The 21,988-nt window shown below is 39.3% G+C and overlaps 1 protein-coding gene across 3 annotated transcripts in view; it reads right to left on the bottom strand.

Moving 5' to 3' along the window:
• Positions 1-175: 175 nt before the first annotated feature.
• The window catches only part of fam184ab (family with sequence similarity 184 member Ab), a 157,979-nt gene continuing 136,166 nt past the window's right edge, over positions 176-21,988 (bottom strand). For 2 of the 3 annotated variants that reach the window (XM_061900908.1, XM_061900910.1), the window contains 4 exons: positions 15,488-15,605; positions 11,217-11,321; positions 10,356-10,615; positions 176-912 (listed from right to left, as the gene is read on the bottom strand). In XM_061900908.1, coding sequence (XP_061756892.1) covers positions 831-912; positions 10,356-10,615; positions 11,217-11,321; positions 15,488-15,605 — 565 coding nt within the window. In that variant the 3' untranslated portion in view covers positions 176-830. The remainder of the gene's footprint in view (positions 913-10,355; positions 10,616-11,216; positions 11,322-15,487; positions 15,606-21,988) is intronic. The other variant, XM_061900909.1, reaches the window with a different exon arrangement.

Below are 21,988 nucleotides of genomic sequence, written 5' to 3'. Positions count from 1 at the left end.
AATCCCGCGGCCACCAAACCGGAACCCCTCGATTGCGCCTAGGAAGGAATAGATGTGATACAAAAATCCTCTTGTGTACTGAAATGTCATTATTTCAAGTAAAATGGAATAAACAAGAGACACACACACACACAAATGTCACAACAATCATTTACTAAGCATACACAGTATAATATAAATATAAAATGCTATTTTTATTCTTAAAATTGGTGAGACATCATTGTATCTGTGTTGAGACAGATGACCATACAAACAAGGTTTTATTCAGAGTCTACCAAAAAACATTTGCTGAGGCTTCTAAGCGACCATGACAAAGATGGTGTCCCCCCCTAAACGCCGCGGCCGGCGAGGGGGGGCGGGGAGGGGGTCAGGTAAGGTCAGGTCACGCCGCCCTCAGGTCTAGCAAAGCCGCGTTTTAACGCACAGAGAGCAACGACAATCTCTACCGTAGGTTTTCTGGACGAACGCACATCTACGTCTCACCGGAGTCCAAAAGAAACAATGGCAATTAGCAGCATGAGAGTGGAGATGACAAAATGAACTAAACATCCAACCTAACGTGATCATTGTCACTGTACTCAAACAAAGTGAGACAATGGACAATCAAATCAAAGCTGAGTGAATGGCGGCCTTTGTTTGGCTCACTTCAAAAAACATTGGATTTTTCTTCCGAAATAACAGTTTGAAAACAAAGAATTTCAACATTATTCTTGTTCCTTTTTTGTATAGCTAATTCCAATGGTATTGTTGTCTTTTTTAAAGTCTTCTTCAAAGTTTGGCTGACATGCTGAAAATCCTGGTGTATTTCTGCAGGTTTGTAGTGTTGGCGATCAAAAGGAAAAGTACTGAGCGAACCACTCCTGGCGCTGAGCGTCTGGCAGGTCGATGGCGGCATCCTTAGTCTCAAGAGGGCTTCAGGGTGCATGAAAAAAAGGAGAAAAAATATATTACTTTTTTATTTTTAACTGTATATGTGATATTTTCTTATTTTATGAAATGTAATAAAACATCCACCTTGGGGGCTCCAATATTTTTGTTGCCTTATTTAAAGGGGAACTGCTCTTAAAAAAAAAGTTGTGTATGTAAAACGATAAAACATATTAATTTTTTTATTTAGCCTTTATTTAACCAGGTAAAAATCCCATTGAGATCATAGATCTCTTTTCCAAGGGAGACCTGGCCAAAAGGTTACATTAAAAACTTGCTCACATGACACATGTGCATACAGACAAGGTAGACTGCAATCCTTTCACAGAAGCTTTAAACTCATTCAATATACCAAGGGTTTGAAGTTGAATATTCAATTGTAGGTTATTCCATATTCTAATTCGTAAAATGTGGCAAGTACAAAGTGGCTAAAATTGCAGCAAATGGGAGTAAAACTGCCAACAATACTCCATTTAGATGTCTTGACCTGAATATTAACCAAGTATTAGCAATGTTGTTATTGTAAGGGCAGCGCAAAAGCAGACACACTATTTTTTAGCAGCGCCGTGATCACAGAGAGGAAACTTGCTCATGCAGATATTGACATATTGAGCCGGTGAGCTGCTGCATCACCTCAGAGTTAGTAAAAGTTAATTTTAGATTGTAAATAAAGAGTTATTGTCTTAAATCTGAGAAGTTAGTAAACTTTGGCATTCAACTTAGACCAGGAGATGGCAAAAAAAAAGTCGAAAAGAAAAAAAAAATTGTTTTTTTTACCCTTTGTGAGGATTATGATTAACTCTTCCTCAACGGGAAGATACAAACATTCCCTCAGTCACCATCCCAATGAGAGCAGACATTGTACAGTAAGTGATTGTTTTATAATGTTCGTAGTTTGTATTTCTTGTTTAGCACTGCTACTAGCTGGATCTGCTGATCACTCGACTTCTAAAATTTGTCGCTCCCCCTCTGTTGATTCAGGCTCAAAAATATAAGGTTCTGGATCGTCATTTGTCCCAAAGTAGTCATTGTCATCTCTCATGAAGTCTGCCATGAGTACTGGTGTTGTTGTTGAAGGGGAAAGTAAATGTGATGCGTATGTGAAATGAAAATGCAGCCGTGTGGTTAAAATGAGAAAATAACTTAATATTACATGTTTTTATGAATGTGCATGTTACTACATTACATATATACCTACAGCATGTATATAAAACATTGATGGAAGTCTTTGGATGTTTTTAGGGCCCTTTATAGGAGGAATATAGCAAATCCTATCACCTCCATTGTTAGATGCCTTTTGCTAGCCTTTATTTATGAGATATAATGCATAAAAAAGAAAAACATTATGTTTGTGTCTTAGGCAACATTGAAAAAATGCAGTTCCCCTTTAAGTCTAAATACAGTGTAACATCTTCGTTCAGACATAATCTGTTCCAGAAAAAAAAACATTTTCCTATAGAAAGACATGAAAATGAATAATAATCGGTTCCAGGGTCAAATTATGGCCATCATTAAACCTTTATTAGATGTACAGGTAATGGCCATCCATCCATCCATTTTCTACCGCTTATTCCCTTTTGGGTCTTGTGGGGCGCTGGTACCTATCTCAGCTACAATCGGGCGGAAGGCAGTGTACACCCTGGACAAGTCGCCACCTAGTCGCAGGTACAGGTAATGTATGTATTTAAAATTGTTTGTGTTACAGGTTGGGCATAGGAAGTGAACAAACAAATGTGTGTCTATTTGCTATGCAAAGGAAAAGGGGAGGGATAATATGCTTTGGTTTTTCTGATGCCTTTTTGGACATAATGTAATGAGAAAGTAGAAATATGTATGTGATGTACCATGTTGAGTCTGTATAAATGTTCCCAAATAGACTAACACCATAACCAATGAGTTGCAAGCCTAAATTCAACCCCAATGACATTCATTGTCATTCAAATGTAAAAATAAGTTAACCACTGTGAAAGAAAATAATTGGAGTAAACATACTCATTTCGTAGACTTGTTAAGACTAGCTTCACCATTTCCTCCATAGAAAATGATCCAAATGATAAGATTAAGTTTATAGGTCAAACTGTGACCACACTTAAAATATTCATCACACTGCAAAAAGTCAGTGTTCAAAAATAAGAAAAAAAAAAAAAAAAAAAATAGGGGTATTTTATTTGAACAAGAAAATTTGGCTTGTCAAGACTTTCCAAAACAAGTAAAATTAGCTGATCTCAATTAACCCAAAAATACCATAAAATAACTATATTCTCACTAATAACAACTGTACTACTATACGAGTACGTATTTTCTATTGTTTCATTGAAAATAAAACAGAAAAGTCCATTTGGCTGTCATCTGTTTTAATCCATCCATCCATCCATCCATCCATCCGTCCATCCATCCATCCATCCATCCATCCATCCATCCATCCATCCATTTCCTACAGCTTGTCCCTTCCGGGGTTGCGGGGGGTCGCTGGAGCCTATCTCAGCTGCATTCGGGCGGAAGGTGTATGAGACACAATTGTGTCAAAGTCATGCTTTTTTTTTTCTTCATGCTTGAAATAAGAAATTAATACTTTAAAAAAGTAGTTCTATACTTGTGAGTTTTGATGACAGCTTTGCAACAGTTGATATTCTAGTTTCAAGTATGTTTTACTCAATATAGGTCATAAAATCTCAGCAACAATCTGCAATATCTTACTGAGATAATTCAGGACCAAAACCCTTAAAAGAAGTAAAACACTAACATGAAATCTGCTTAGTGAGAAGAATGATCTTATCAGACAGAAAATAAGCATATATCACTCTTATTTGAGATATTTTAAAGGCCTACTGAAACCCACTACTACCGACCACGCAGTCTGATAGTTTATATATCAATGATGAAATATTAACATTGCAACACATGCCAATATGGCCTTTTTAGTTTACTAAAGTACAATTTTAAATGTACCGCGAGTTATCCTGTTGAAAACGTTGTGGAATGATGACGCTTATGTTGACGTGTGTTTGTGACGTTATTGGTGTGAGTGGACATTTTATCCCAGCACCACTCAAGGCTAAAAGTAGTCTCTTTTCATCGCATAATTCCACAGTATTTTGGAAAACTGTGTTGCTGAATCTTTTGCAATTTGTTCTGATAATAATGGAGACTACAAAGAATGCTGTTGGTGGAAAGCGGTGTATTGCAGCTGCCTCTAGCAACCAAAACACAGCCGGTGTTTTTTTGTTTGTTGTGAAGCTTTAATATGGAACAGAGCGGTCAAGCGAACATGGTTCTCTACCACATGTCAATCAGCAAGTTTTTGGATGAGAAAATTGTGATATTAAGTCGGCTCTTACCGGAGACTTGAGCGGAGTTTACGTCCTCCTGCAGCAGCTGTCAAAAAGGCAGCTGTGACTTTTTTGGCTCCTCCATATGGCTTCCCTCAGAGACACTGGCGGTCACCGCAGCCCTTCGACTTTCAGGTATGACTTTATAATCTATCTAAAACACTAGTAACACAATAAGCAGATAAGGGATTTTCCAGAATTATCCTAGTAAATGTGTCTAATAACATCTGAATCCGCCTTTTTCTTTTCTTTTTTTTTCCTAGTCCTTCACTCTCACTTTCCTAATCCACAAATCTTTCATTCTCGCTCGAATTAATAGGGAAATCGTCGTTTTCTCGGTCCGATTCGCTCTTGCTGCTGGTGGCTATGATTATAAACAATGTGAGGATCCCTACAACCCGTGACGTCACGCGCACATCGTCTGCTACTTCCGGTACACGCAAGGCTTTTTTTTATTAGCGACCAAAAGTTGCGAGCTTTATCGTGGATGTTCAGCTAAAATATGGCAATATCGCGAAATGATCAAGCATGACACATAGAATGGCCATGCTATCCCCGTTTAAATAAGAAAATCTCATTTCAGTAGGCCTTTAATCTTACTTGGATTTCAGTTTTTGCAGTGCAGTCCCTTTAACTTTTGGTTTTCTCATGTGTATTTAAATTGTTTCTTCCTAAAAGTTAGTTTGATTGAAAGTAAACATTCCCCCCAACAAGATATGTCTGTTTTTAAGAAAAAATTAGCCGCCAAATTAACCAAAAACGGACAATTCACTGTAGCTGCAATGCACTCTGGGAAAATGAGTAAGCCCATGAGAGTCAAGCTGGCAGCCATTTTTTGTCTATTTGTGTTTTCTTTTAAGAAATTCACCATTTTATTTGTAGTTTAGACTCATAATAATTTATAACCCGTACAAGAGGAAAATAGCATCACATCCAGCCGCCATTTTATCTCATGTTTTTTAGGAAATCAGCCATTTCTAATGTAGTGCGGAGGTTATTTACATTATTATTTAAATCCTAGGGCGTCAAACTTTAATGCATTATCATTTTAAGTTGTTTGTCGTGTTCAATTGCCACATTTCAAATGTAATATTAACCTGCACTTTGTGAGTGAATTTGGACTGTCATCACCATCCTTCCAGTGTTGCCAGCTGGTCAGCAATCAAAGAAGCTATTGCTTAACCTAAAAGCAGCAAGATGACGTCATCACAGCATTTGCATAATTTAATGCGATGGATGCATAAGAGAGATACAATAGTCAGTTTAAAAAATCATCAGTATGATTAGAACTGCAAATTAACTTTCTTCTTTTAAATTATAGTTGTTTTTTTTGCAATACTGGGGCTTTGTCTGTCCACAAGTGATTACTGTGTGTAAGACAAACACTTGATATTTGTGGTTATCGTAAGGATACAGTGTGGCAAAAAAGTATTTAGTCAGTCACCAATTGTGCAGATTCTCCTACTTAAGATGATGACAGAGGTCTGTAATTTTCATCATAGGTACACTTCAACTGTGAGAGACAGAATGTGAAAAAAAAAATCCAGGAATTCACATTGTAGGAATTTTAAAGAATTTATTTGTAAATTACGGTGGAAAATAAGTATTTGGTAAACCATTCAAAGCTCTCACTGATGGAAGTAGGTTTTGGCTCAAAATCTCACGATACATGGCCCCATTCATTCTTTCCTTAACACGGATCAATCGTCCTGTCCCCTTAGCAGAAAAACCAGCCCCAAAGCATGATCTTTCCACCCCCATGCTTCACAGTAGGTGTGGTGTTCTTGGGATGCAACTCAGTTTTCTTTTTATTACAAACACGACGAGTTGAGTTTATACCAACATGGATACATGGATGATATAGCATAGGATTGGGAGAATGTCATGTGGTCAGATGAAACTAAAATAGAACTTTTTAGTATGAACTCAACTCGTCGTGTTTGGTTGAAGAAGAATACTGAGTTGCATCCCAAGAACACCATGCTGGAGCCTATCTCAGCTGCATTCGGGCGGAAGGCGGTGTACACCCTGGACAGGTCGCCACCTTATCACAGGACCAACACAGATAGACAGACAACATTCACACTCACATTCACAAACTAGGGACCATTTAGTGTTGCCAATCAACCTATCCCCAGGTGCATGTCTTTGGAACTGAGAGGAAGCCGGAGTACCCGGAGGGAACCCACGCAGTCCCGGGGAGAACATGCAAACTCCACACGGAAAGATCTAGAGCACGGAATTGAACTCAGGACTGCTCAGGACTTTCATAGTGTGCGGCAGATGCACTATGCTCTAACCACTGTTCACCGTGCCGCCCTGTGGCATAGATATACTACAGAATATACATTGAATCAAAAATTATAATTACTTCCTCATCATTTTCTATTTAAGAACGTGTTTTTAAAAAGTCCCAGGGAGCAACAAGGGTAGCGCTAAATAGCTGCATATAACTCTAGAGCTTACAAATGACAAAAATGGTGGCCGTATATGACATATACCTACTTCCGGCTTTATTTCCGGTTTAGGCCATGCCCAATGTGAGTAGCCATCCCCAACAGACCCCTCTAAAATACTCGAAATGAAGCTTTAAAGTAGTCAGTGTACAGCTGATATACAGAGCGTTATCTCTACAGTAATGTCCTTTACCTTTACTACTTGAGCATACATTAGTTTAACAGTGAAAGTTTGTTTTGAATTTTTAGTCTCTTCCTTGTAAGTGGACTTTGGTGTAATGCAAAGCCTATTTTGCACATTGTTGTGTGCCATGATGGCCACATGATTTTCTCCGTTTATTAATGACTTTTTCTTCAGCAAATTCACTATTTTAATTACAGATGGAAAATCACAATTTTTTTTGCAATTTTAATGCAACGTACACCTAAACAAAATGCACTTTCCATTGTAATTTTTTGGAACTCCTGCAAATTCAAGCATCTCAAAAAAATGGTAAATGGTAAATGGTTGTACTTGTATAGCGCATTTCTACCCCTTTTTGAGGAGCCCAAAGCGCTTTGACAGTTTTTCCAAAAAGGCACACAAGATCCTGGTGGGACTGAAAAATGACTGTCAATATCAAAATCAATTAAGTAAAGATATGAATAAAGCCTATATTATTAGATTTGATGAAATCCTTTACTTTTTGAGGTAAGGGTTCACAAATCACAAATTCATAAAATCACAGAGAATCTAATGTCAAATGGTAAAATACACCTTAAAACGCCGCAACTTTTTAAACAATTCTACTGCAAAATCAGGCATTTTAAGCCATGGGCAAGGTTTACAGTCACATTCTAACATCCTTTACTGTTGTAATCATGTAAAAATAAGTCCACCTTTGTTGACATTATAGCATGGACAAAACACAACAAATGTCTTAACTTGAATGATGACAATGTGGTGTTTTACAAGAGTAAAAGGAAGTTATACGCAGGTTTTAGACATTGTACTGTATCAGAAACAGCTCTCAGTGTCATTCAGTACAAATAATAGATAATAAGGCTCCAGCACCCCCCGCGACCCCAAAAGGGACAAGCGGTAGAGAAAACGGCTAGATGGATGGATGGATGAATGAAGTGAGCACTGTTTCATAGTTCATTTGGCCAACTTTAAGCATGTGAGGCGCAAAGCTCCCCACTAGAGGGCAGTATAGCCCCTTTAAATAACCCCACTCCAAGCGCTGCAATACTTTGCAATTATTGTAGGAGCAGTCAAGAGTTATATTTCATCATTTTGCATTTTTCTATGTAAAAAAACAACTCTTCATTATGTTGCAACAAACATGAGGTGATTTCGCACCTTTTTGTTCTCGAGTTGCTTTTGAAAAATCAGTGCGCCTTTTTCTCTTATAAGATGAAAGTGCATATTTAAAAGCTTTATTTTTATATAACAAAGCGTGACTGCTCGAGAGATTGAAAGATGAAGAAGGAAATAATTGTTTAATAGAGTCTGAAGAGAGTGGATGCATTAAATGTGACCTCATACTGTCAGTGCTTGGCGATGAGTGTGTGTGTGTGTGTGTGTGTGTGTGTGTGTGCGTGCGTGCGTGTGTGTGTTTGTGTATGTGTGTGTGTGTCTATCCCAAGCATCCCTATCTGGCCATAATGAGCATGCAGCAGGAAGAATGAGGTAAAAACACACATGTAAGCTTTACACGTATTGTTCGTGTGTGTGTGTTTGTGAGTGTAATGTGTGTGTGCATGTGTGTGTGTGTCTGACTTTACATGATCGATGACCGAGTGCTAACGAGCAGCCTGACCTAAGATGTCAAAGTGTGCACAAACACAAACACAACACAAACATAGTGTGACGTCACCAACAGTTATGGACGTACGGCGCATTGATAGGATGAGCGTGCAAAATCAAAACTTAAAAAAAACCCAACATGCTCTTTTTGCATCCCAAAGCCATTCTTTGATGCCTCCTAGTAATGAGACACAAGTGTGTCAATCAATGACTGCACTTCAGCGCAATTCCAGCCCATCACGAGCAACCATCCAATCACATCAGAGCAAGCGTTACAGGCAGCTCGCTAAAGAGCACTTCCTGCCGCCCCATTAAGTGAGAGAAGGGGACATGGCCGCCTCGAGACCGGAATACGTCAATGTTGGCAGCCGCCATTATCTTTTTTAGGACCGCGTTCAAAGACAGCAGGGAAAAAGTGCATTCCAGCTGCGACGTCTGCACAATCAGCGATACAGTCGTCAACCATCTCCTTGAGTAACTCAATTGCAGAGGGTATCAGGCGTTTATTAGAGATAGCGGATGCTTTTATCTGATAATACTAGGGGTGTAACGGTACGTGTATTCGTATTGAACCGTTTCGGTACGGGGGTTTCGGTTCGGTTCGGAGGTGTACCGAACAAGTTTCCACACGGACATATTAAGTAGCTTACCGCACGTTGTGTAAACAATGCACACCGAGGCTTAACACACGGCATGCTAGCAGCGACCCGGCTAAGATAGACTGACCATACCTCCTCTTTTCACCGGACATGTCCTCTTTTGCGGGGCTGTCCGGGTGGAGTTTCTTAAATGCCTCAAATGTCCGGCATTTTAAGTTTGGGTTGCGTGTATGTTCGGGGTTAAGAAGGGGTTAAAAACAAAACAAATTGTGCACGCAGCAACATCCATGAGGGAAGGGCAGAGACAGAGAGAGCGAGAGAGTTATGATAAACGTGCATGCGTCGTCATGCTCTGCTTTTTATCCATGGATTATTTAGATTTGATTTTTTTTAATCTATCAAAAGTCTCAAAACTGTGCCCCGGAGGCCATTTGCGGCCCACAGCTAATGTTTTAAAGGCCCACGGCACATTCCAACAATACTATTAAAATAAACAAAAACATAACAAAAGTGAAATAAAAAAGCTTAAAAGTCAAATGTAATTTAGAAAAATTTGCAACGTTGACTAATAAAACAGAGCTGTTTTTTTTTCTTTCAAACTGTCATTGCTCAAAACATAATACTGAATCAAAATCAATGTTATTATGAATTATTGACCTATCCAAGGTTCCCATTACTTCACATCAAATATTCCACTAAGAAAAAAGTTTTTGGTGGAAGATTTTGCAAATTTGGTAAATAAATAACCCCAAAATTTATATTTTGTGGTTTTCTTACTGTACCGAAGATGAACCAAACCGTGACCTCTGTACCGAGGTACGTACCGAACCGGAACCGTTACACCCTTAAATAATACGGTATATATATTTTATAAGTTCACCTCTACCGCGAAGTCATAGTTGCACCACTTAGTGTTTTATTTGTGCCTGAGGGGGAGAAGGGCATTTATTTGAGGTGAGGCGTTTATTTATTTTCATTCAGTGTTTAATTGCGGCATGTATTTGAAATATGGTATAAAAACAGTGCCTAAATATATTTGAATGGCTATAAGGTCCTACCTCCCCGTTTTTTGGACTGCAACAAATGTGTAAAAGGGGGAGGAGCTAAAGGTGGCCACACCCCATAAGTGGATAATTGGCTAGTTTACTGAAGGAATAGCAGAATTAAGGTGAGGTCTTGATCGAACTAATGGAAGCTCTGTGATTGGATGATTGCCGACGGGCCGCCGCCCACAGGGGTCCTGAGACGCTCTCACCTCGTGAATTTCTTGGGTTCGGTGGGAGGGGTCGGCGGCGGGGGAAGAGGTTTGTTGGCGTTGAGCTCGAGGTGGTGGTGGAGGAGGAGGGGGGAGTGGGGGATGGGCTCGAGGCGGCCGAGCTGGGCCAGAGGCGGCGGCGGCGGTGGCGGCTGCCCGCCTCCGGGGCCCGCCGCGCCTGAGCCGGCTGCCTCCAGAACCCTGAAGCTGGCGGAGCTGCTGAATCTGCTTGCCGCCGCTTTCTCATTCTTTCGCTTTTGCTACACAGAAAGACAGGAAGGGGGAGCACGGGGTCAGGGGGGGCGAAAGAAGGGAGTAAAGGGGTGTGCAAAAGAAAATCATGATGAGGAAAATATGAAAAAAAAATGGAGGTAAAAGAAAGGGCAAATGGAGCGCCGGGAAAGCTGGAAAGGTCGCAAGGAGAGCCCGACTGAGATAGAACATAGCAGCGCGCTAACAGGATCATACCGACTGGAAGCCCGCTTCCACCCGGAGCGGCGTCGCAAGGGCGGGCGAAGATCGCACCAAAGCAAATGGCTTGGAAAGCAAAGCGAGACTGTCAGGAAATTGACTAATATGAGAAATAAACAAAAACTTGAATGGTTCGAGCATGCGGCGAAACAAGTTCATTCATTACTCTTTGTGATGTCACCGCTTCTATGCACCAATCAGGAATGAGCAAGACAGCAGTGAGACAAATCTGTTTTTTGGGCTCACATGGCTACTTTTTAACACTACACTAAATTATTATTGGGATGTATTTAAGCAGTTAATGGTTAAATCAATTGTTTAAAAAATATCCGATTGAGGCACTGAGGAGGTGACGCTGAGAGATGAGATGTCGGCCATGTTTGCTCCTACCTTGATCAGTGGGTTGATGACTCCTACGTTGGGACTGGCGTTGAACACTTTGTTGAAGTTGGTCTCCCGGTTGACAAGCTCCAGCTGGTAGAACTTTTTGTCATCCTGGTGTGGATGAAATAGACAAGTTAGTCTACCCCAGTGGCTCTCAATTATCTTAACGCTCCCTGAATAGTTATATTGAGCACCTGATACTATTTATTTATTTCTGCATATGCGCGAAGCTAGTTGTTTACTACAAGTGCTCTAAATGAAGGGATTATTCAATTCCAATATGTCATATTTCTCAATCAGTCTGTTGACAATTCGAACACTGCTGCCACAAAGCTAGAGGCTTGTGTATTGTTCAAGCTTGAATATATTTAAAAAGACGCTAAAACACTGGAACTGACGATCTAAAATGAATGTAGTAAAAACAAACTCACAAAAGAACGCCTTTAAAATAATTTTGTATAGAGGTATATAAGACAAATACAAGACTGGCACATTAAAATTAATGGCAAACTCCTCAAGTTGCGTTCTTTCTTAGCGATGTTAGCATTGCGTGTAATGAGATGCTCATTCATGTACATTTGTTTTAAGTATAATTGGTACCCCTGAGTTTCTTTCCCTGTTTCAGCAGTGCCATTTTAGATTTCCTGTTGGCGAGTTTCACGATGATGACTGGCATGGTGGTGATGTTGTTTCTTCCATACAGAGGTGTGCATGCATCGATGGTGTTGATATCAACATTAATATCCTTTGATTGCAGAAAGTTGATAACTTATTGCTCTGGGAGGCTGCATCCATTTAATCTTGTTCTCTGATGTCAACTGGGATCTGGGAGTGATGTGCAGTCTTGCAATGATGATACCATTCTGTCATGTATACTGATCCATCTCCTCTTTTTATACTCCAGAATGGTGTTATCTTGTTGCAACTGTTGGCGCAATGCTGCATTTATAACTTTATGTAGAAGTGGCTGGTCACATCAGCTTTGCTCTTTTAATGTATTTAATGTCTGTGGAGAGACTGAGCCGACGAGCCGACAGCAGGCTATGAAATATGGCTGGCCAAGAGGCGGAGCATGCAGCAGAGAGGAGAGGCGGGGCACACTCGGAGCGATGTTGCAGCCAGCCCAGTCAGGTGCGTAAACTACACACCTGTTCTCAATCCCATCATCTTCTGCTGCAGCATAGAAGGGGCGAAGGAGGAACACTTGGGGCGGAAGTAGTAGGATTAGATTAGATTAGATAGTACTTTATTTATTCCGTCAGGAGAGTTCCTTCAAGAAAATTAAAATTTTCAGCACAATCCCGTTCAAGATCAGACAAACATTACAGGGACAGAGACAGAACAGGATCGCTGACGGGTCTGCCGGCTTCCAGCGCCCCTTACAAAAAAGGTGAGATACAGGTAAACACGGGGGGGGATTAAAATAAAATTAAAAAATCGGTCTTAGCCTGGAGAGGGGGTGCAGACTGAGGCCAAGAGAAAAAAAACAACTCAACTCATAGCCATAGTACACATCCCTCTTACATGTGTGTAAGAGGGAAACATCAAACATCAAAGAACACATAGGACATTAAAGACATTAAAGCAGCAGATACAACCAGACACTTCTACATACAGCTATGAATAAAAAGTAAAAGAAACATATCCACTGTGGTGGCCTCTGCGGTGTTCCACGCCATCGTCCGCTGGGGTGGAGGGAGGATGGCCAGAGACAGGAGCAGACCCAACAAAGCAACCAAGACAGCCGACTCCACTCTCGGCCAGTGTCCAGTCCGCATGGATGAGGGAGGATACGTCCAAGGTGACTGAGGTGTCCGACACCTGCTCACCCAGCCAAGACACCGCGAAGCCTCTCCGTCCTGGCGCTCAGTGCTAGCTCCGCAGCCCTGTCCCCTCATCCGCATCTCCTCCAGTCTCTCCAAACCGACTCCGGTGTGGCAGACACCCAGCACCTGGTCTCCATGGTCAAAAGACTCCCGGGAGGCAGATCAAGAAGTCCACAAAAAAGCACCACAGAGGTCACGAAAGTGCCACCCCTTGTCACACAGTCCCAAAAGGTCCCGGACCAAAAGGCAAAAGATCATAATAACACATGAAAACAAGAGTGAAACACAAAAGGATGACACAAGAGCACAGAGCTCCTGCCAACAGCAGCCGCTACAGCAGCGCCATCTTGGAAAAAAACAACAAAAAAACAACCAGACAACCAGACGAGCGATCAGACGAGCGAAAACCACGGAGAGCCAAGGAGTGACCGAGACCACCACAGGAAAGACGCTGCGACTGAAAAGGAGCCCGGCGCGAGCAGCAGAGGTGGAGCTGAAAGAGCGACCGACCGACACTGCGAGCGACTTATTGAAAAATAAAGAGTCAAACCTGTGCGAAGCGATGTCGTTCCTGTTTTGTCCACGCAACCCACAGAATGGCGGCAGGAAGCCGTTTACAATGTCCTTTGTATTCTTTGATGTTTCCCTCTTACACACATGTAAGAGGAATGTGTGCTATGACTATGAGTTGTTTTTTCCCTTGGTTTCAGTCTGGACGCCCTCTCCAGGGGCCTGGGCTGATACCGATTTTTTTTTTTCTCACCCCCCCATTGTTTACCTCTATCTTACCTTTTTTGAAAGGGGCACCGGAAGTTGGCAGACCTGTCAGCGATCTTGTTCTGTCTCCCTGTAATGTTTGATCCTGTTCTGTCTCCCTGTAATGTATGATCCTGTTCTGTCTCCCTGTAATGTTTGTCTGATCTTGAATGGGATTGTGCTGAAAATTTTAATTTCCCCTCGGGGATTAATAAAGTATTTCTGATTCTGATTCTACTCTTGCAACAACACTGCTGTTGTTACCTCTTTAAAGACCTTCACCTCCTTCCTCGCTGGTGAGGTGAGGTATCTGCAGGAGGACACCTGCTGTGGTGTCTTTTCTGTGAATCTTCATTTAATCTCTGAACTTCTTTATATCATCAAAAAATGCATTTCTCAAGTTGTCATTCTTTTCTTTTAGTTTTTTTATGTTAGCTCTGATTTTAGAGCTATATCTGATCGCCGTGTTGCCTGCATCCTTACAATTTTCTATGTCACAGATGATTTTAGTTCTTCTATTAATCCAATCATTGTTCTCATGTTTTCCACCAACTGTTTTACATCATTTCTCACATTCCTGAAATTCAATCGGTAAGCCTGCAGGTTCCGAATTTCTTTTTGATGATAGCGTCTCATAGTTGCTAAGCAGCCAATTGAAAGCCGTTAGCTTTGTTAGCTCTGACGGCTTGTGGCAGTTCTAACTATCCTATTTTTCGGACTATAAGTCACAGTTTTTTTCATAGTTTGGCCGGGGGTGCGATTTATACTCAGGAGCGACTTATGTGTGAAATTATTAACAAATTACCGTAAAATATCAAATAATATTATTTAGCTCATTCACGTAAGAGACTAGACATATAAGATTTCATGGGATTTAGCAATTAGGAATGACAGATTGTTTGGTAAACGTATAGCATGTTCTATTGGTTGTACTTGTTTGAATGACTCTTACCATAATATGTTACGTTAACATACCAGGCACCTTCTCAGTTGGTTATTTATGGGTCATATAACGTACACTTATTCAGCCAGTTGTTCACTATTCTTTATTTATTTTAAATTGCCTTTCAAATGTCTATTCTTGGTGTTGGGTTTTATGAAATACATTTCCCCAAAAAATGCGACTTATACTCCAGCGCGACTTATACATGTTTTTTCCTTCTTTATTATGCATTTTCGGCAGGTGCGACTTATACTCCGGAGTGACTTATACTCAAAAAAATGGGGTAGACTATTTCAACAATTATCGTACCTTGGGCTGGCCCGAGCTATGTCAGCCTCTTTGTGTGATCAACAACGCTTAAAGTTTGTTCGATCTTTCACAGTCTGCATAGTTTCAGATTGCTTGGCAACCACGTTGAGCTAGTGTTTAGCAAACGGCAGGCACACCCAATTCGACTATTATAGCAAATCCATGCCTCTCGTCGGGCAGTGTTAAAATGTAATACATTATCAAGCTGTCCTGTAGTTGTGAACACAATCAGTGGTCAGAAAAGCTATAATTTTAGTCAAAACTCTTGTAACAAGAGCAGAGCTTTTTTGTTTTGCATCCACTCCCGGTGATAGGATGTGACAGTATTTTATAGGAAGTGAACAACTTGTAATGGGCATTTTAAACAACATACATAACGCATTTAAAAATTGCCATACAGTTACAGTATATTATATGATCACTTTTGCATCGTCTGTGCTTACCACCAGCTTTTTTACAAGAGATTCCCTCTCAGACACCATATCCTTTAGCTCAGCAATCATCTGCAGATCTTCAGGACGACTCTCCCTGTTCCTGAACTTGTCCTCTGTTCCTTCCAGCCTGTTTGACAACACAAATGCATAAAAATTAGGGCTGTCAACGTTAACGTGCTAATGCATGATTAATAAAAAAATATGATCGCCTTATCAATAGTATGAAGATTAATCACGCACATTTGTTACAGTCTGTGATTTGGAGGAGGGGCGACCAATTTCGCTTCAACACAGAACTTTGGATAAAACTAGGGGAACTTGTTGGTATTGTAATGACTAATGTTTTTACTATCGGAAAATACCATCTTAAAGTGATATACATACTCAAAGATGGCCCCGACAATGTTATTAACCCTCTTCGCTACTTATTTTGTAAACGGCTACTAGTGACAAATCTAGTTAGTTTTCCCAGGGATTTTGGAATATTTTTTGTGTCTTGGAGAGATTGAGGTGAAAGCAAGCAGCAGTCACCGTCCTCAGCGAGCAGTGATGGAAGCTGCCAGTCAGCTAATGAGTTACACGCCAGCATGAATGCTAGCTATATCCACAACAAGTAGAGGAAAACGCTACTCTGGCAAAGTTTACTGATTCAAAGTTGTCAACAAAAGTAGCAAAGTTAAGATAAAAATATGACTTTGCTAAACAAACAGCCACCACACATCCAACATCTGTGAAGACCAAATCCTGCAAGAAGATGTCATTCATACCACCACAACCAATCTGTCATACAATACTTGGAGAGGCACAATTAAAGCTATGATAAACCAACTGCACTACACAAACGAGAGCATCAACTTGCAACTACAGACAAAAGATGTAACGGTAAAAAGTATAATGAAAAGCAGGGGTAAAATTCCAGACGGTTAGTAATACCGTTTACATTATTAATTACCGAAAAACTGTAATTTATTCATGCATTTTAGGCAACACTGCTTACTTCTTGAAAACTGAAGAGGCGCAGCGCAAAGCACTTGCACTGTTAGGCTCGAGAAAACATGGCAGCGACTACACGGACTTTGCTTTGACAATGTTCCCTTCGAGTAAACGGAGCCGATTGCTTCGTTTCACTTCATTTCAATCGTTTCTACTTCCGAGGAGTCTCAGTGTGCGTTTAAGAGCGCAATGCTTTTGGAAAAGGAATATATTTGATGTTGCGGTTTAATTTTGAACGAGCGACTGGCGTCCGTCCGTCAGCTGCTGGGACTGAGAGTTACCATGCAGCAGGCGAAGTGTTGAGAACGTTGCAACAACTTGTTTATAAAGTCTTTACTTTGTTTACTGGGATGCTCACTTGTCCTTTATTTAACTGCTAACTTTGTTAGTGTTCCAATAACATCAATACTAGCTAAAATGTTTTATCTCATCAAATTGATCACTGGTTGAGTTGTCAGTGAGGCACAAATATTGTGTATTAGATGTGAAAGGTATCACTCCTTTATTTTTGTTGGCTAAACTGTTGCACTGAACACATTGTATTTTTAGAGAAGAACAAAGCTTGTTTATTTGACATTATCTTCATTAGCCAAACTACTTTTTGTTTTATTTTGATATAAAAAGTAAACACCATGTTTTTGAATTTTTTTTTTTTTTCCCATTTCACAAAGTTATCACTTTAATAACCATTCATGTGACATAGCATTGTGTTAATGTTTTATGGTGAATAATTAATTGCTTTACGACAGATTTCTGCTCAAACTCTTAATGGATCTGTCCCCGATACAGCATCTACATGTACACACATTAGTAAATGTAAAAGTATATAGCTTAAAAAATACTTCTCTCAATGAAAATGTAAAAAATAGAGATAAAGGCATCATGTAATAAAAAAAAAATCTGACACACGGATACTATTAATGAACAAAAACACAAATATTTATCTTTAAATACATAAATAACTTTAATATTTAGAGGATTTTTATTAGATATTATAGATTACATGATGGTGTCTTGTTCACACCTCAACACTGTTTTACCTAACATAATGAATAATCATGATTAATAATCATGATTTCAATGTTGATAAAAATAATCTTAACTATTATATTGTTCATAATCCTGCAGTCCTATGTGTAAGACTAGACCTCATATGAACACTGTTTTTATTTATTTATTTTATTATCAATTCATAACTGTATCTTGTTTGCAAGATTATTGCAAACTGCAGACTTTAAAAATGGGCACTTAATTTTTACTATACTTATTTTTACCAAGTTTTGAGTAAATCAATGACTTGCAGTTCAGTAAATATTTAGAACACGTTCCTCTATGACATTCTGACTTCCAAATGGCTTTTGTACCCAAATATTGGGGTATTTTCTTCAAAGAATTGTATCTATGCAAGCAAATAATAACCTGTGATTAATCATGATTAATCACAGGTTTTGAGTGTGATTAATCTGATTTAGAAAATTAAGTCACTTGATGGCCCTTTTCGAAAATAATATTATTGGCACGACCAGCCAAAACTGACTTAAGATCGAGTCCTTCTAGCCGCTTAAAGAAGGACTCCTTTAGGTATCACGTTTTGCTAAAAGCACACAATAATCTATTGCGGTAAGCCTCAAATATATTTGAATGTCCATACGGCTTAATTAGCTAAGACCCTATTATGGCTGTGTCTATTCCAGGCATTACGGTAATTAATCTTCCTCTCAACTGCTTCAGAGCAGTTTATGTGAGCTCTTCATTTGTGTCATGTGAGACTTTAAAGAGTTGCTGTAATTTCATGAGAGATTGACGATCGTTAACACAGCCCTCCTCTCTTATAATTATTAAGCAGTTGAAGGCTTCAAAGTAGAAATTCTTAAACTTTCACAATTTTTAATGGACATTTATTTTTGGAAGTTTTTTTTTCACCCTTGGGAACAATCAAGGCTGCTCTAATTAAGTTTCTGTGAAGTGTCAAAGTCTTAATAAGCACAATGAAATCAGCTTCAAATTGTCTCTTCCATCCATCCATCCATGTTCTATCGCAGGGATAGGGAACCTATGGCTTTCGAGCCAGATGTAGCTCTTTGGTGACTACATCTGGCTCTCAGAAAAATCTTAGCTGACATTGCTTAACACGATAAGTAATGAATAATTCCGCTGGTAATCAGTTTTGATTGATTGATTGAAACTTTTATTAGTAGATTGCTCAGTACAGTACATATTTCGTACAATTGTCCACTAAATGGCAACACCCGAATACGTTTTTCAACTTCTTTAAGTCGGGGTCCACGTAAATCAATTCATGGTACGTGTTGAAAGGATGCATTTTAATCCGTCCATCCGTTTTCTACCCCACCAGTTCAAGAAGTCGCTTTAAGGAGTGTTTTATTTGTTATTGGTTAACTTCAGAATAACAATGTTATTAAAAAGAATAAGAGACTTATTATATTCTAAAAATGTTTTTCTTACTTAAAAATGCACGCATTTCGTTGTATTCAGTGTTAAAAAATATTATATAGCTCTCACAGAAATACATTTTAAAATATTTGGCTTTCATGGCTCTCTCCGCCAAAAAGGTTCCCGACACCTGTTCTATCGCTTATTCCGTTCGGGGTCGCGGGGGGTGCAAGAGCCTATCTCAGCTGCATTCTGGCAGAGGGTGGGGAACACCCTGGACAAGTCACCACCTCATCACATGGCCAACACTGATAGACAGAAAACATCCACACTCACATTCACACACTTCTGCCATTTAGAGTTGCCAATCAACCTATGCCCAGGTGCATGACTTTGGAGGTGGGAGGAAGTCTTCATTATTGTTATATTCTGTAAGTATTTTTTATTAAGGATCAAATCCACAGCACAGTATTGCTATTTCTCCTTTTTTATTTTTCGTGGATTTAGTATGTTTTTTATCTTAAACATTATTCCAATTTTTGTGCGTATTTTAAAAAATAATTATGTGCAATTTTGTTCCTTGTTTACAGTCTTTACATTGTCTATTTTCTGCTGGATATACTTTAGAGTAGTCAGCGTACAGGTTGTATAGCAGTATAGATTTAATATCGACTAAATATGCGTCAACACATAATTATTGTCTTAATAGTTGCAACACCAGTAAGTAGCAAGACAACTGTGTCTTGTCTACAGACAAGCATGACTCCAACATGTACGGTGACATTGTGAAGCAAAAACTGGGCCGCGTGGCAGATTTCCAACATCTCCCAGAAGACGATAACACACTGACTACTCTAAATTATATCCAAGTTTACTTTCTTATACATATAAAAACAACCATGCATCCAAGTTCCAATGCCAATGTATCACCATGTTACAGTACAAATTGACATTCATTTTTTCCAAATATGAACTGCAGCTCCCCCCCTGCTGGCTGCACTCGTGCGCGCTACTACCACCATGATAGGCTGGAGACAAGACAGATATCGTGTTACTTGTGCAGCCAGATATTTAGAAAAGAATGACCGTGTTGACTCATTTTCAGCGCTTAATGAATGTATACTGCTCTGCAAGCTATACACTGACTACTCTTTAGCATATACAAGTTTACTTTCTATAGCCTTGTCAAGATAGAATGAGATGCTGGCAGAAATGTGAGCGCTGTACTCACTTTAGTGAGGTACTGTGTGTAAGGAACACACAATTGCACTATAATAACACATTGATGACACTTTAAAATGTTTGCCATTTAAATGTCACTACTGCGGTGGAAGAAAATCATCAGTGATGGCCTTTATGCAATCGTATCAAGCTGGGTTCTTTTGGAATATTTTCCTTGCCTTTGTCGAACAAGTGTAAGAAAAAATGTACTTCTGTGCTTATCAGCTCAAGTGTATTTGCAATTAAAAATCCCCTTAAAGCTGTTACTGGTTTTGTTTTATTTCAAATCAGAAAAATGTCACGGCCAAAGGGAGCAACGTGGCGGCGTGGCAGGTGAGTGATGCATCCTGGTCTGCGTCCTCTTCACTTGTGGTTCTCAACCTTTTTTCAGTGATGTACCCCCTGTGAAATTTTTTTAAAATTCAAGTACCCCCTAATCAGAGCAAAGCATTTTTGGTTGAAAAAAAGAGATAAAGAAGTAAAATACAGCACTATGTCATCAGTTTCTGATTTATTAAATTGTATAAGAGTGCAAAATATTGCTCATTTGTAGTGGTCTTTCTTCAACTATTTGGAAAAAAAGATATAAAAATAACTATAAACTTGTTGAAAAATAAACAAGTGATTGAATTATAAAGATTTCTACACATAGAAGTAATCATCAACTTAAAGTGCCCTCTTTGGAGATTGTAATAGAGATCCATCTGGATTCATCAACTTAATTCTAAACATTTCTTCACAAAAAAAGAAATCTTTAACATCAATATTTATGGAACATGACCACAAAAAAATCTAGCTGTCAACATTGAATATTGCATTGTTGCCTTTCTTTTCACACTCTATGAACTTACATTCATATTTTGTTGAAGTATTATTCAAAAAATATATTTATAAAGGATTTTTAAATTGTTGCTTTTTATAGAGTATTTTTGAAAAATCTCACGAACCCCTTGGCATACCTTCAAGAACCCCCAGGGGTACGCGTACCCCCATTTGAGAACCACTGCTCTACACGACCGGTGTTGTGTTAGGAATGTGTTTGGTTAAACCGGGGGTCAGCAACGTGTAGCTCTTTAGTGGCGCCACAGTGGGTCCCTGGAGTGAACTTTTTAAAAAAGGATTAAAGATGGAAAAAGATTGGGGGACATTTTTTTTTTGTTTTAGTATGTATTTTGTTTGAGCACAAACATGACACAGACCTTCCCAATTGTTAGAAAGCTCAATGTTTAATATGTTTGTGTGTATGCTTCACCAATGAAAGTATTGAGTGAACATCGTTTTGTCCTGCTAATTTCGGCGGTTCTTGAACACACCATAGTGTGGACTGTAAGGCAACAGTTTGTTTCCGTGTAAAATCTTCCACTCCTTATTTGTCTCATTTTGTACACCAAAAGTTTCATGCTGTGCGTGAATGCACAAAGGTGAACTTTGTTGATGTTATTGACTTGTTGGAGTGCTAATCAGGCTTATTTGGTCACTGCATGACTGCAAGCTAATCAATACTAACATGCTATTTAGGCTGGCTGTATGTAAATATTACATCATTATGCCTCATTTGTAGGTATATTTGAGCTCATTTAATATCTTTTAATTTTATCCTCTGTATATATTTTAGTTTTGCATGTCTCATGACACATTATCTGTATGTAATATTGTCTGCATTTTAGATAGTTATTTGTGTGCCATGTTGTTCCAGACCACAGCAAACATGACCCAGCTTGCAAAGATTGTAATAAATCTATTAAAAGAAGACAGCCTGCTGTTTCCTTTAACATGGACACACACATCTATACTTTTGGCCATTAAAAGCCAGAATTTTCCAGGAGTTATCTCACCTTCTGAGTAACCTCTGATTTACTAATGGTTTCTAATGTTGTAAAAATGTGTAGAATACATATTATA

Source organism: Nerophis ophidion, linkage group LG05 (genome assembly GCF_033978795.1).
Source record: "Nerophis ophidion isolate RoL-2023_Sa linkage group LG05, RoL_Noph_v1.0, whole genome shotgun sequence".
In the NCBI taxonomy this organism is placed as follows: domain Eukaryota; kingdom Metazoa; phylum Chordata; class Actinopteri; order Syngnathiformes; family Syngnathidae; genus Nerophis; species Nerophis ophidion.
This window is presented reverse-complemented; position numbering and strand designations above follow the sequence as displayed.